The following is a 15,910-nucleotide window of genomic DNA, read 5'->3' as shown; positions in this document are numbered from 1 at the left end:
TACATATCTGTGGATACTGTCACAGTGCTTAATAGCAGATCTTGGATAGTTTCAGAAAGCAATAAATTCAGGTTCTCTTCAAGAACACTGTGCATCTGTAAGCTAAAATAGAGTGTGATTGAACACTCTTATCCACACTCAGAAAGGTCTGTATGCCTTTTTGTGTATTTATATAGAAAATACAGACTCTAGTGCTAACTAAAGTAACAAGAAAAGTCATCGCTTCAAAAGAGAATTGTCCACAGCCGGAAAAACTCAGCAGTCCTGTTGATCAGTGAACTTTCACTTATACAGACCCTGCTCGAGTTAAAGTGATTGATTTAACCTTTTGGATCAAGGCAAATTTATAGAATGAAGAACAGGATACTAAAACAGCTGTTCAACTGATACAAACTACAAAAGGCACAGTGAGAAGTGGTGGACAAAGAAACAGGGTTCTACACTCTGGTAGTTCTTGTGTTTCTATAAATGCAATGCAAAAAAAAACAGAAAAGTTACTTATGCATTTGTTTTTTCATCTTCAATTGCATATGTCAGTTCTTGTGGATTTTTTTTAACGTTAAGGGCTGGCTGAAAAAAGAAAAATCTTTAAGTCTAGAAATAAATTTTAGCTGTTTACATCAACACATGAAGCTAACCCCAGAACTTTTAGGATGTTTTCCGATTTTGTGCTTTTCATGCTTACTGAAGTTACTCATAGCTCAAATGTAAAGAATAATAATAAAAAAAACTTAAAGGGGGTGTTAGGCTTTCTCATATTTTAAAAATGGATATAAAGTAACAATGCCAGATGTTTATACCAAAAGTGTGAATATCTTCAAAAAGCTACATATATATTTTGTAGAAATCTCTGCAGTTGTCCATAAACTAATCAAAACACTCTGTAATAATAAAGCAAGAGATTTAAATGAAGTCTTTGATAAAGGAGTTCCTTGCTGGTTTATAACACATGTGAGGGGCGGGCCTCAAACACCAAGGTCTGCCCATAGCTCTGCCTCCCTGACAGGCCTCCAGAGGGCTGGCCAATCAGCCAACTGTAAATCATGTAAAGCTACCACTGGAGTTACAGAGGGACACTGTAAAGTCCAAAAAGCCCAATACCTTTTCTTTGATTACAATACTTCAGTTATTGCCATGATCTTACCCTAACCCTCAAACAGAATCAGTGGTATAAGTCTCTGGAGTTCCGCTTTGAGGGTTTATGTTTTCAGTGCCCCCACTTTGAATGAGTATCTAACTTGTCACATACTCTCAACAAACATTTGAATGGCTTGGCAACCCATTAAACTGAGGGCAGATCACCAAATCATCCTGCTGTGATGCTACTTCAGTAAACCTGTGTCTCCAGATTCAGATGTAATCCTCCTTTAATGAACTGTAATATGTTCAGTAACCACTGCCAGCAGGTTTTAATAAGCATGTCACTGGAGCTAGTCCACGTTTGTTAGGTGAAATCAAATGTTGCCAAAGGTTGTTGTTGCCTGGAGCAGTCCACAGCTACACCCTGGGTAAACTGTTATGAAACTATCACAGGTTGGCCACTTTGTTTCTTTGCTTTTTGCTCTGCAGACCCCACAGTGAAAAAAAACATCATGAAAGGGCTGATTGTTTTCTGATTTTCATTACAGGTGACATACAGCCTGAAACACTCTCTTTATCAAGCTCTTTCTTTTTTTCGTCTTCCTCTTTTGTTGCTCTAAATAGAATCATCAGAAAAGGTCTGCATCACAGCAATCAGTGTCCACTCCCAGGTCATTCTGCCCTGAGTTCTTTTATTTCGGCGGCCGCTCAGGGAGGAGGAGGGAGTTTTGATTTTAACCTTGGCTGAAGCTTATCATAAAGGGCCAGTTTGTTGGTTCAAGCTTCTCCCAGGAAACTTAGTACCTCACCTGGTGACTGGGTGGGGAATTTGGCAGCGACTCATTTAGGTATGGTCTCACTGCACAGCACACACAGAGAAAAACTGTGTTGGTATATATATATATATATATATATATATACATATATAACACAGATCAACACAGATCTGATAGGAAATGACTCTGTGAAGGCCATTAAGAGCCAGGACAAGTCAAGCTTTTAAAACTGCCAGAAGTCAGTGGAAAAATGATCACTCCTCATGCAGCATGAGTGATTTTTCCAGATCTATAACTGGGTTTTCACTTTTCTAACTCTGCTGTGCTTTCTCGTTCGTCATTTCTCATCTGAAAACGTATTTCTAGTGCAATGGAAATCTAACCTGAGTTCTTAATCTGCCTCCTAAATATTAATAATGTGAAGTTTTTGGCAGAAATTTTCATTTTTATTCACTGGAGCAGACTCTTTGCATAGCTGGGGCACTTTCAGTCTGCTCCTGCAGACAGAGACAGGATGCAGGTCGTGCAGCACGCCCTGGTCATACTGTATCACTCCCCCTCACTACTCAAACAAAAGGACCACTTTATTAAAGATCAACCCTCATCATGCAGTTGTGTGCTCTTACATACTGTGGCACGTGGACAGATGTGTGCAGTGGGGTACTTTAAAGGAGTGCAAATAGCGACAACACTCTTAAAGTGCTTTAAATAAAAAAATCTGAGGCCCTCTGAGGTGTGGTGGTGACTGGGGCTATGACCCTTTTATTTATACTGTAACATTTACAATGTTATAAGCTTGTCAGTAGCAGAAAAAAGTTGACTGACTTTTTCGTTTCATTTTTAAAAACTATGTCTATAACTGCCCCCATTAAATGTCATTGTTAACTCAACTTTATTTTTCAATCAACTTACCTAGAAGGGGTGAGTATTTGCATAGATATGATATGCATCAGGATACTTGGGTCACAATATGATAATAACACTGTATCACATTTTGATTCACTGTGATTTTCTATTTGATTAAAAACAACCTTTATATTTTTTTGTGTTTGAAGTAATGAAGTCAGATGCACTGTTTCATAGAAACCCTTAACTTGAAAACACAAAGTGTATCAAGTTTGTCACTTAAATTACTGTGACATTAAACTAATGTTGCACAAAAAAACTATTTGAAAGAGAAAGCCTTTAGGTGAAAGATGTGGTCAGTTGGTGAAACTGATAAATGTCACTTGTTGTAATATTGCGTGAAACATGATGGTTATTATTTTTATCAGTTTACAGTAAAAAATAATCTTAAAATGATATTAAACTTACTGTTCCAAGAAGAAAGAGAAGACACTGATGTTCACAGCATCAATTCCCACATCATCAAGTTCATGAATAAAATATTTTGAAAAATACTTTTAGATTATTTTTATTGTACAGTTTATGGGCAACATATGGCTCGTAGGCGCCATCTACCACAGTGGAGGTGGGGTAGATGTATTGCACTTCCAACTCACCTAAAACATGACTTTTTATTTTTACAAAAAATAAAAAGTTAAGAAATAATATTGTATCACAGGTCAAAGTATAACAATATATTGCTATGTCAATATTTTTTCACACTTCTATTACTTTGGACTACTTATTAATACAAATAACATTAAAATTAAACCCTTCCCATTCACGGTTAAGCCAAGACATTAGCGTTGTTCTGTTTGAGGTGATGCATTGAGTGACCACAGGGCTTCATTAAAGTCTCTCAACACATCATTTTAACGTCTCTTTACATATTTTTTCACCCAAACTAACGTTTTTGCCACAGGGTCAACAGGCAGAGGTGAAGTGTGCTGGGACTTGACGTGGTGGATCAGGCTGACCCTTGCGAAACTTTGCTGTTAAGAACTAAATCAGTTTTACGTTGTGTTTGACCAATCAGAATCAAATATTTAACACAGCTGGGTAATAAACGATGATTGGTTGGACCAGTAGTAAGATTTTCTTGGGCCTCCCCTCTTTGTGGATCTTTTTACCTCTGCCAAATGTCGTCCAACCACAAACATTTAAAAGTGTAATTGATTCGTCCTGGCAGGAGTTACGAGTGGTTCAGGCGCTGAGCCGATACTCACACCTGTGAATGTGTAATACTATCAGGAGATTAATCTGGTTTGCCACCTTAAGGTGAGAGTCATAAGACCTCACCAGTTTCTTCAAGCCTTAAAAGGCGCTCTGCCCTGCTGGAAAGAAACCATCACTGATTCATCATTGCTTAATAGAAAACAACCACATTGATATTTTCAGGTGTGAACGTGTTACTTTCATCTACACACTATGTTTGCATCATCATCTCATCATTGGTTTCTATTTTCACTCAATGTGTCTGCCATAAAAACACAAGAAACTTGCTTCTTATTCAGAGGTTCTTTGGATCAGTATATGAAGAAGTAAAAGGAAAACGCTGTTATCTGGAGTATGTGGCTTGTGGTTGACTATATAAATTCCTCTTTGTCTTAAGGCCTGTAAGACAAAGGCCTGGTAAAGATTGTTACCAATGCACAAGTTATTGAGTTGAAAGGATTTAGGGATCGACAGTGAAACAATCTGGTAGTTCATTAACAGAAATAGATGTGCTCCAACTAGAAAGTGAGGGCTGGTGAAGGCTGGGGTTGTCATTTTTCACAATTTATTCCAACTTTCACAAACAAAATGATAAAAAATAATCATAAAAAAACCCCACATGAAATAAAACATGTTGACTTACAAACTTTACTTAATTAAAAAGTATTGTATTTTAACACTCCTTTTCAAAAGTATTGTATTTGAACACTCCTTTTCTCTGTTCAGGTGGTGAAAACGATCGGCTTACGTGAGATCTGGTACTTCGGACTTCAGTACATGGACACCAAAGGTTACCACACGTGGCTAAAACTGGATAAAAAGGTGAGTCGGAGCTACAAAGTGACAGTTTGGGTTTCTTTTTCTATAATTCTTACTTAATTAAGGGTGTGAGGTCGTTATAAAAGTCCTTGTGCTCAAATTGTACTTGACTCTTAACCATTTGAACTGAAAGACTTTGAAAACACTGAGTTTGACATCCTGCTTGCGTAGTTTATTTTGTTGTTTCCAATTAATGCCAATAAATCCCCCTCATTGAGTGAAATTCCAACACATCCTGACACCTATCACCTACATACCAACACAATCATTTCACTCCTGGTTTGAAGTATGTCTCAACTTTTCCCTGAGGAGTCAAACTCTGTGAACAATAGAGAAAGACTGAATTCTTTGAAAGGGAATGATACACAGAGCCCCAGTGTTTGCCTTTCAGTCAATGAGTGACCAAAGTATTACAGCACGTATATATATTCACATGCCGTTTTGTGGTTCCACTAGTATGACAGTATTTGGTATCAGTGCAGCACTAGATGTAATCAGCTGGAGGAAGGTTATTTGACAGGAGTGTGAACTTTTAGTGAACCAGAACTGCCTCGAAGTCCCTGAGTTACCGCAGGTCACCGTGTTCCACTAACCCCTGTCAGAGAAGGCTGCTCACATTTTAACTCCTCTTGTCTGTGATGCATCAGGGCAGAAGAATGAAGCTTTAACATGTATACAATTCCAGTTTGTTGTCCACTTTAATTCCTGTTTGAAAGGTCTTAGAAAAAAGACTACATTTAAAAAAGAGCTCTGAAGCTTGCCCCTTGTTTGCCCTAGAGGCTTACAGTGAAAGATTAAATTGACCTGAACCCCGGACAGATCTGTTGGCAGATGATTTGCATTGTGGGTTATGTAGACGCCAGGTTTAGACTGGATTAATGATTGTGAGCAAAATGGGTGATTACTTTGACTTGGCTTCCTCTTTTTTAATAATTTTCTCAATTTAAAATTGATTATTCAAGGAGAATGCAAAACTAAGTTTTTCAAGCATTTTTTTAAATCACTGCCATTTTTAATCTATCCATTCTTTTCATTATCGTTTTATGCCCAATAACCCAAAGATTTTAAATGCCAGGTTCATAAAACTTTCTAATCAGATCTGAAATGAATAAATAAATATTTTATTTTTGTTGTTAATTAAAAAAAAATCTACTATTGAGCTGTGAAATAATTGTACATTATAGAAATACAGCAAGTATAAAGTTGAAAATGGTTCATTTAATAAAATAAGAACTCACAAAAAATGACCCCACAAAAAAAGGAACAAGTGTGTCAGAGCCGGATTTGTAACACTGACCCAAAATGTAATTAAACAAATGTAATAGTACTCAAAATGTAGCAAGTTGTTGCATTTTGGACAAATTGTTATAACATTTTGGGGGTTTTATTAATGTTTTTTTTTTCCACATTTTGGGGCGTTGTTGGACTTTAACAAGGCAAAACGCCTAGACTTATTTTTGGCTCTCCTGTACAATCTGAAATAATACATTACACTGAACATCAGCAAAAAAAAAAAGGGTAAAAGTGTCAAAATTAAATGTTTTATGTGTCAAATTCTCAGATTTGTTCATTTTATGTTGTATTTGTTGATTATTTTAAATTTTAAGGCATTCGTCCAAAAAGAACCACATCATTTCAACTCATAGCTGAGATGTCCACTGCAACAATAGGAAACCAAGCCAGTGTTTCTTGGTAGTCTCTAAAAGTTGCCTCTTTGCATTTTATAACCATAACAATCAATAAACAAGGGTCACTAGGAGAGAGAAAGCTGGACAGAGAGGAAGAGGGAGGGTTGTTCTGGCCTCAGTCAGCAGCAGTAAACTGTACGCTCTGTGCTGACACGGCGCTGCTGCTCATATGTACAATGACACGCTCAAACTGGAATATTCCCGGCCCCATTCTCTCCATCAAGACCACCTGGTTCCTGTTTGGTAATTAGAGGAAGAGGGACGTTGTGTAAACACGTACAGTAGGTCGGAACACTTTAGGTGTATTTCCACTTCATGAAAGATGAAGACCTTTTTTTGTGTGATAAAAGCAGTGTGCCAATCAACGTGTTAAACTGTCCTAAACACTGACACGGTATATTTGATATGTGTGACTGATTTTATGAGACATTCTACCAATAAAACATTTTCAAGCTCTGAAAGAACTAATTTATCCTTTAAATAGGGATAAATTTAACTACTCTTAAATTCTAAATCATGTTTGGACCCAAAAGAGAGCCAATAATAATCAGCTTAAAACTCTTTGGCTTTTCTACATTTAAACATTTTTAATAGAGCAGAAATATGCTTATTTTTTCATTTTGCAAAGAGTTATTTTGAAAAGTATCACTGCTGTCATCATTGAACACTTAATATATTGCTGGGGTTGCACAAAAGTGGAAAAGGGGAAACTTTGACTGTGCTCATTCAGGGAGCAGTTACATTTTTTGCTGTACAAACCTGAAATCTGTGTATTTTTTAATAAAACTTTAGTGTAACGAGTGTAAAATTAGCGTGTTTCTGAGCAGTCACTTAGTTTTCCAATTGCTCACAGGGTGTTCTTTAATACTTCCTCCTCAGGTTTCTTCCCAGGATGTGAAGAAGGAGAACCCGCTGCAGTTCAAGTTTCGCTCCAAATTCTTCCCAGAGGACGTGTCGGAGGAGCTGATCCAGGACATCACCCAGAAGCTTTTCTTCCTGCAGGTGAAGGAGGGCATCCTGAGTGACGAGGTTTACTGTCCACCTGAGACAGCCGTGCTGCTGGCCTCCTACTCTGTTCAGGCCAAGTTTGGAGACTACAACAAAGAAATTCACCGGCCTGGATACCTGCTGTCCGAACGCCTGCTGCCACACAGGTGAGATATGAGTTTGGATTTGACGCTTCTGAATCCAGAAAGAGATCATCTCTGGTTACGCTCTGAGCTTGTTATACTGGAACACTGGCAGGAACTAACGTCGTTTTATGACCTAATTGTTGCATAATTACCCACACCCTGTACGCCACGGAAAGAAAAGAGAACAGTGAAGTTGAAGTAAGGTGTCTGGGTAATAGCTTAGACAGTTTTATCATTTCTGTTTGTGTTTGTCCGTAATCTGTTTAGATAACGCTTGTGCAGAGCTGCCTCTTCTCTTTCAAGGCTTTCATACACAAATAAAAACCTGTGTTGAGGCTCAAAAGAAACCACTAAGAAAAACAGAGTAATTGCTTTTGCCTGAGGAAAATCAAAGCTTTGTGAAATTATTACGATACATTACAGACTCAAGTGCAGCATGAACACTGCAAAGAGTGTGGTCTTGTTTTTTTGGTGTTTTCATGGTTAAAGGCAGGTGGAGCACTTTTGTTTCACTCAAGAACAGTATATGATTTGGATGGGTGTGTCAGGAACAAGTGAAGGACATGAAATGATCTAGAGGTCACATTTCTCCTGAATTGTGCAACATTTGTAGATATTGTATGTCTTTTATTTGGTTGTATAGAGAAAAAAAAATACAGGGAGACACATCCGTAATAATTTATACGATTTTAGAGACAAGACCCTTTCAAAACTAATCTTAAAAAAAACTTTGCCTCACAAAAAATTCTGCCCCCAATTTTTTTTTTCTGTGTATTGTAACGCTTCGGTGCATCTTGGAAGACATTGAGAGTAATGCAAAAAAAAACAGGAGGGAAAAAGGTTTTAAAAGATCCAAAAATGAATTTTCATCTCTGCACAGTGCATGTAATATAACTTGTAAAATATGAGCATAGTCTGAAAAATACACGTGTCTGTTTTTCTCTTCTGTGTTCACGTATCTGATTTTTTTGCCCATTTTTTTCTGCAGAGTCCTGGAGCAGCACAAATTATCCAGAGAGCAGTGGGAGGAGAGGATTCAGGTGTGGCACGAGGAGCACAATGGAATGTTAAAGTGAGTTTGTCTTCTTTTCTTTAATGAATGCACCTGACATAACACTGAAGCCGTAATCTTTTATTTAATCTCTTGTCCTGCAGGGAGGATGCTATGCTGGAGTACCTGAAGATCGCCCAGGACCTGGAAATGTACGGAGTCAACTACTTTGACATAAAGAATAAGAAGGGAACAGAGCTGTGGCTGGGAGTAGACGCTTTGGGACTCAACATTTATGAAAAGGAGGACAAGTAAGCACTCTGTTTTTTTCAAGTGTCTGCTGCTCCAAGCAGCTGCAGCTCTGTGACACAGAGCTAAACTGGCTGGGCCAGGTCCGTGTCTGCACTTAATCACTATTCCTGTTACTGTGCAGACAGTATGACAGGAATAACAATGAAGGTCTAATGGATGCAGCCTATGGGGAGGAGTATCTCTGAAGATAGGCTTGAATATTAAAACAAAGAAGTTAGCTCTAAGGTCTTTAACTCACCACATGTAAAATAATATTGAGATTCGAAGGTTTTCAGACTCAGAAGCAGATAAATTATCACAGGGGAGTTGTGTCCTTGCTGCATATAACTGTGCTCATATGAAGCGAGTGTATCATTGTCTTGGAGAGAAGTAGGACATCTTTTGTTCACTCCTCTGCTTATAGAGGTACGATTACTTCTCCACATTCTGCTGAATGATAAAACTGCTTCTCAAAGCACAAAAACATGTGACCTTCTTCTTCTTCTTTGAGTTTTTCCCACACCTGTTACCTGGAGATGTTCTTGCGGTTCATCCACAAAGCAGAGTAACACCAGAAATACGTTTTTTTCTTTGTTCGTGATGTGCTTCAAGGCCAACCCGCTCTGTGAGATGTGTGTAAGGGTGTAGGCAGAGTCCAGCCTAGTGTTGGTCGTGATTGCTGCTTTATTTACAGCTCAGGACAGGTTGGGAGGTAATCACCCTCCATTTGTTTAAATGAGCTCTGAGACCTCCTGCGGCTGACTGCTAGCCTCATGTGCAGTGGAGTGCACTGACTGTGTTAGAGGAGCACTCCATCTCAGGTGACTCTCCTCTCAGTCACTGACCCTTAGCTGCAAATCCCTGCAGCTCTCTGTCCCCCTCCCTCTCGCACTCTCTCTGCTGCTGCTCAGGCTCAAAGGCCACATTAAAACTCTCCTCATGTTAAGCTCACTGCTCTCGCTGCGTCTGTTGAAAGCAGTGTGGTCGACTTGTGCTCCTCAGTGGAAGAAATGAACACAGCCAGTCGCTGACAGGATAATGACACAGTTAGGCCTCTAATTGAAGGGTTACTGGTTAATTCTTTTTCTTATATCATCTCTAAGGAACTCTAAATAGTTTAATTACTCCACTGCTATTGTGTTAAAGCTCACACACTCTCATTTGACCTTGTTTCAGCTAAAATTTAGCACAACAAAAGAGAGAAACATAATGTAGAAGCACAAGCTGGGTCCTTGTGTGGGTCTGTGTCTCCATGCGCTCTGTGGGATCAGCGAAGAAATGCCTCTCCTCCACGGTGCCCTCTGCTGTAACCATGGCTACGCCGACTGGTTTTTCAAGCTGTGCGGCACTTAAGAATGTGAGGCTAACCTACAGCACTGTCTCTCCAATGAGGGCAGCCGTCCCACAATGCAGCAGTGCAGCCAAAGGCTTTGCCGAGGCTCTGTCTTGTGCCGGTTTAACTCCTTGTGATCTACTGTTGACCACAGTACTGCTTGTTGTAGCAGATTTTAGACGTTTTGTTTTTCCAAAGTTTGATCCCAGCAACCATCAGAGTGAAATAAAACTTAATAAGTGAAACAGATGCATATTTAGTTTTTAGTTGATTAGGAAAATGTCAGATGATTGCATTTGATATGAGTTTGTCAAACACTCATCAATTTTCCTTCTGGTCTTCTTGTGACACTTTGACTATAAACTGAACGTCCACATGATGGTGACAAACCAGAACGTTTATGAATATACATTTACACTTAACATATTGAGCCCTTAAAGACTTTAAAAGCTTTTATTAAAAAAAATCTTATCATCTTATCACAATCATAATATATCTGTGTTTAAAAAATGTGTAATTTTTTTAATATGGTTTATTGCACTTTTTTAAAGAAATTTCATTAGTCTGGGCACAAGTCTATAAATTTCATTAAAGTTTGAAATATAAGTGTTGTGTTGATGTATAGCAAAAGTTTCATGCAAAAATGACACTAAAGCTTTTAAAATGTAAAAAGATATGCTCTGACAGACTTGATGTGGTAGGTCATAAAGGTTTAATTATTTAATAACTTAAAAAACTTCTACAGATAAATCATAATTTGAAAATATTGCAGTAGCAGCTCATAGATTATGTGCTTTAACAGTTTCAACCATAGTTTTTTGGGTATGTGTTGCAATTCTGATTATTCCAAAATGTGTGCTTTTTTTGTTAAATGAAAAACATAGCTTCAAGGATTACCCAATATTTTTTATCTTAACACAATATTTTCTTTTAGTGTTGGTTGGGCAGAACAGGGAGTTAAAAAACAAACAAAGAGTCTCTAAGTATTTTTGACGCTTTTTACCAAAGGCAAAACTTTGAAAAGTAAGAGTCTATCTAGTGACTTTGGGCCCTGTTCACATGAAAGTGCCTGGCACCTTTCTGGCTGAGCTTTGCTGGCAAAAGGGTGTGTAAACCTGTAGTAATCTGCTGTTTTGGGTTTGCTGAAGATCAGAAGAGCTTCGGTTTTCTGGCTAACCAGCAGTTAGTTCGAGGGCAGGGGTGGCCAACCAGTCACATCTCATCACACCCGTGGTCTTACAAACACACTTCCTCTCACGCATAAACAAAATGACATAAAATGAAAATCAAAACATTTCCAATTTTCAAATCAAGATTAACTGTGTTTGTTAGTGTGTTTAAATTTAAATTTCGCACTAGAGAAGAGAAACTGAAACTTAAGTACCAACCTGTACACTCACACATTGATAATTACTGAACCCAACATTGGCATCAGTATATCAATATTTTAGATTGATCAGCACACCGCTACTCATAGCTGCTCATGGCAAAGATCAGAACGCAATGACATCCAGATTCTTAGTCGGCATAAGTTCAGTGGATTCAAGCTGGAACATTGATGTGCTTTTATGTGGAAAGACTGGTTGAAATAACAAGGACCTCAGTCTTTGACAGACTCAGCTGAAGGTGGCGTTCCTCCTCCCGTTGTAAATATCATCAAGGATGAGATAGAGCCGAGACAGTTGTTTCATCTAGTGGAGATGACAGAGAGCGGGGTATCATGTACAAGAAGCCATGAGAGCAGATAATTGCACCAAGTCAGGAGATGAACATTTAGAAGAGGAAAGGACCAAGCACCGACCCTTGAGGCACCCCTGATGGTGGGCCATGGGGTTTTGACACACCTTGCTAATGACTCTAAAAGCTCTTCCTGTGAGGTAGGAGATAAAGCAGTGAAGTGCAGAGATCCTGAAAAAAACAACACCAGAGAGAGTGTGGAGTGGAGGATTTGGTGGTTCACTGTTGCAGTACACAGAATCAGGAGAGATAGATCTGAGGTCTTTCCAGCAGCTCAGACTTATCATAGTGGTTCTGTCGGCAACAGAAGGAAAGTTTCAGTAGAGGGGCTCGACTTAAAACAAGACTGACTTTTTTTCAAATGGGTTGTTGTGCTGAGACCTGGCCTGAGATGTGTGCTAAAGTTAAACCAGTCTATACTTTTTAACCTGGGCTGACTTGGACGTGGGTATTTTGTGCAGTGGGATGAAACACGGTTGTTTGAATGCAGTGGGGAAAACACCAATTTTGGTAAAATGTAGAAGCTTTGACAATCCAGTGGACAGGTGGTGGGCTCTAAAGCCTCAAGACTCTTCCTTTGCTCTTCAGTATCTGAAAACGAATGATACTCTAAGTTTATGGGTTTGAGATGCACAGATCTTATTTGCGAATCCTGCCTCCTGGATATTTTCAACAACCTCGTTTTCTAAATCTGCAAGCTGTGAGCAAGGTTGTATTAACCGCATCACTACAGAAGTATTTTCTACAAACATTGATCTATCAATGGAGCACACCTCAATAAACCAGCCACTGTGACAGAAATATGTTATCCCTGAGATGACTTCAACATTGTTCCCTTAATTCCACAAGCATGTGTCAAGGTCAGTAATCGAGAGGAATTCCAGTTCAGGCGGTACGGTTTCAGAGCACTGCAGTTTCGCTGTAAGGCGGATGGCTGCCTTTCTCGATTACGACACTATCAGCTTTGCAGTGTTTACAGTGCTACTCTGTATTGTGCTGAATGAGATTGGCATCCGTTCAGTTTGTCTGGCACAATGGAACGTGGAGCCACACCCTAGGTTCTCCAGTTAGTGTGCCCTGTCTGACCAACTGACTTTAGACATATAATACCAATGTTTTAGTCCTCTATGTCGAAGAAAGTAGAAAATCTTCTGAATTAGTAAACTAAATATTTTTCTTTGAAGCATCTCAAACCATAAATTAGTTCGTCAGACAAAAGCAGTGGATCCATGACAAAACAATGAACGGTGTGGTTTGTAAATCCTGCATGGATTATTAAGGGAAAAAAAACCAAGGACATAGTCTCAGCAACTCACTGTTTTCTGAAGAGGGGGAGTTGGAGCCCAAAGATGGCAGCAGCCATATTAGTTGCTGACTGCAATTACTCTGGAATACTCTTGAAAGTGGTTAAGGAGTAGTTGAGGCCAAAGCCCTTCAAAAAGCTACAATGCACGATCATTTTAGCTGATTCAGCCCCCCAAAATGCCTAATAATACAAAACGCCTTGCTAGAGCCCAACGTGATATAGAAAATTTAATAAAACCTGAATAAAATAAGATACTAAGCTCAAAATGTAATAACTTTTTGCCATGTTGTTAGATTTTAGGTCAGTTGTTACATTATTGGATTTCAGGCTTAGCAATTTGGTTACACCACTGACCAGTTATTACATTTCAGGTTAAATTACTTTTTTTTAACTTACATTTTGGGTCATGGTTACAGAAAACACCCCATACCGGGCTGTAAATGTGCTCATCTCTGCTGTAAAAATAGAACATTATATTATGAGCTCTTAGGAAGGGTTTTTTTGGCTTTTGGAGGCAGCCTCACTTGTTTGCTTTTAATCAATTTTTCAGCATTTGAAGTTGTTTAAAGGTCCCATATTCTGCTCCTTTTCTGCAGTTTAATATAGATCACTGATGTCTTCATGAAATGTTAGTAACATGTTTGGTCCAAAAAGCCAATGAATCAAGCACAGCAGCATCGTTTCCAGGCTCATAGCCCCTCTGTTCAGAACGGTCTGATTTAGTGGGTAAATAAATATGTATAAGAGCCACCGCTAATACCCCCCACTCTTTCACGTCACAGAATGCACAATTTTTAGAAAACAGCGAAGCTCGTTTACCGTAACATTACAGGCTAAAACAACAGGCTAACTGCAGCTAAAGTTAGCATCCTGAAGCTAACACAGAGACAGGGGGGGCACTGAGGAAAAGCTCTTTCATCTGCTCCACAGCACACAGCATTTAAAATACTCACATTTCGGGTGGTTGGTAATGCACCTGGATTCAGGCCAGTCTATTTGCTAGCCCTCTGTTGTACTGTCCAAAGTTGAAAAAGCAGTCGGCCGTGAAGTGACTAGCACACACATGCACAGTTTTACTGAGTGTAGCTGGCATATTTCTCTCATTAATGAACTCTAGCCACTTAGACTTGTCTTCTTTGGAGATAGGAAGCTTGTGCATGGAACTATGTGGCTGTTTACAGCCAAAAACAAAGCAGTGATGGTTCTTCAACTTAGGCATTCTCCTCCCTGCTGCTGGAGAGATTTCTCTCCAGCAGCGGGGAGTGGGCAGAGTGGGCGGGGAGGGCAGGGAGGGGGGAGGGGGGTCCGCTCCGGTGGACCAATGAGGTCAGACTTGCTCCTTCAGCTTTCGTCATTAAATATCACATTTTGTGGGCTGGGAGGAAAGCCAAAGACCCACAAATTTCACTAAAAGACTTAATAAAGTGATTTTTGCATAATATGGAACCTTTAAATAGAAGAAAAAAATGATATAAATATTGTGATGATATTACGGGTTGCACAGCAGCTGTTTAACATCTTTGATACTCTGAGGCTGCAATCATACATAATTGTTTTTATCTTCACTTCCTCAGATTGACTCCAAAGATTGGCTTCCCTTGGAGTGAGATAAGAAACATTTCCTTCAACGATAAGAAGTTCATCATCAAGCCCATCGACAAAAAGTCCCCTGTGAGTAATAAGTCAGCTTTTTGACTTAAAATCTTTATATTTAAACTCCAAAAATAAACTCTTAAGAGAGTGAATTGTTTTTTTTTTTTTTTTTAAGGACTGAGGGGGAAAAAAAGGCTTCAGCTTTGCCTATGGCATCATGTTTCTCATTGGCAAATAGGAAAACCTTTTGTAATATCTAACACAGAGACTAGCTAGCGTATCTTTACAGGGGATGCTATTGATGGTGAAATCTCTCATGAAAGTAACTGCTGTGTACCTTATCTGTGCAAGCCAGGCTGTTTTACCTTTCATTGTAACAGTAATTAGTGTTAGAAGTTCCCTGTACCTGCTCAGAGCCTCTACCAGCGTCTTTGTTCTTTATCAGTAAGAGCACAATGAGCAGACAGCTAACAGCAACCCTCATTCAGCCTACTTGCTCTGTTTTCCTCTCCTTATTCCTTACGCTTTATTCCTCTGAATATTCCAGGACTTTGTGTTTTATGCTCCGAGACTGCGCATCAACAAGCGCATCCTGCAGCTGTGCATGGGCAACCACGAATTGTACATGCGCCGTCGCAAGCCAGACACGATTGAGGTGCAGCAGATGAAGGCCCAGGCTCGGGAGGAGAAGCAGCAGAAACAGCTGGAGAGGTACGCAAAACATTCAAGATTGAAAACATTTCCAGAAAAAGCTTCTCAGTCACACCCAGATATTACATTAGTTTTCCTCTAGCTCTAGTTTGTTGCTTTATGATGCTAGCGACGCCAGGAGATGGTCAGCAGAGCACTCAAGTATAGCTTGACCTTGCTTTGGCCTTCATAACCATCTTAACAAACAACACGCTCAACGCATCAATGAAACTTCCATCCGCTGGGAATTTTTAGATCATTCCTCTTCAATTGTGTGAGAGGTGCTTCCTGTATGAGCTGAACTGTAAGCGAATGGATGTGACCCCCTGTCTCAGCTCCAGCTTCAGCCTCAGCTGCCAGCTCGCTGTCTGCT

The 15,910-nt window shown here is 39.3% G+C and overlaps 1 protein-coding gene across 4 annotated transcripts in view; it reads left to right on the top strand.

Moving 5' to 3' along the window:
• Positions 1-15,910, top strand: part of ezrb (ezrin b) — a 40,630-nt gene that overhangs the window by 13,881 nt on the left and 10,839 nt on the right. For all 4 annotated transcript variants that reach the window (XM_074685357.1, XM_074685355.1, XM_074685356.1 and 1 more), the window contains exons 4-9: positions 4,683-4,778; positions 7,343-7,617; positions 8,585-8,668; positions 8,752-8,898; positions 14,829-14,925; positions 15,395-15,558. In XM_074685357.1, coding sequence (XP_074541458.1) covers positions 4,683-4,778; positions 7,343-7,617; positions 8,585-8,668; positions 8,752-8,898; positions 14,829-14,925; positions 15,395-15,558 — 863 coding nt within the window. The remainder of the gene's footprint in view (positions 1-4,682; positions 4,779-7,342; positions 7,618-8,584; positions 8,669-8,751; positions 8,899-14,828; positions 14,926-15,394; positions 15,559-15,910) is intronic.

This window comes from Halichoeres trimaculatus, unplaced genomic scaffold (genome assembly GCF_033239565.1).
Source record: "Halichoeres trimaculatus isolate MK-OKI-2021-1 unplaced genomic scaffold, fHalTri1.1 fHalTri1_scaffold_13, whole genome shotgun sequence".
NCBI lineage: Eukaryota > Metazoa > Chordata > Actinopteri > Labriformes > Labridae > Halichoeres > Halichoeres trimaculatus.
The sequence above is the reverse complement of the archived record's forward strand: the minus strand, read 5'-3'. Positions and strand labels throughout refer to the sequence as shown.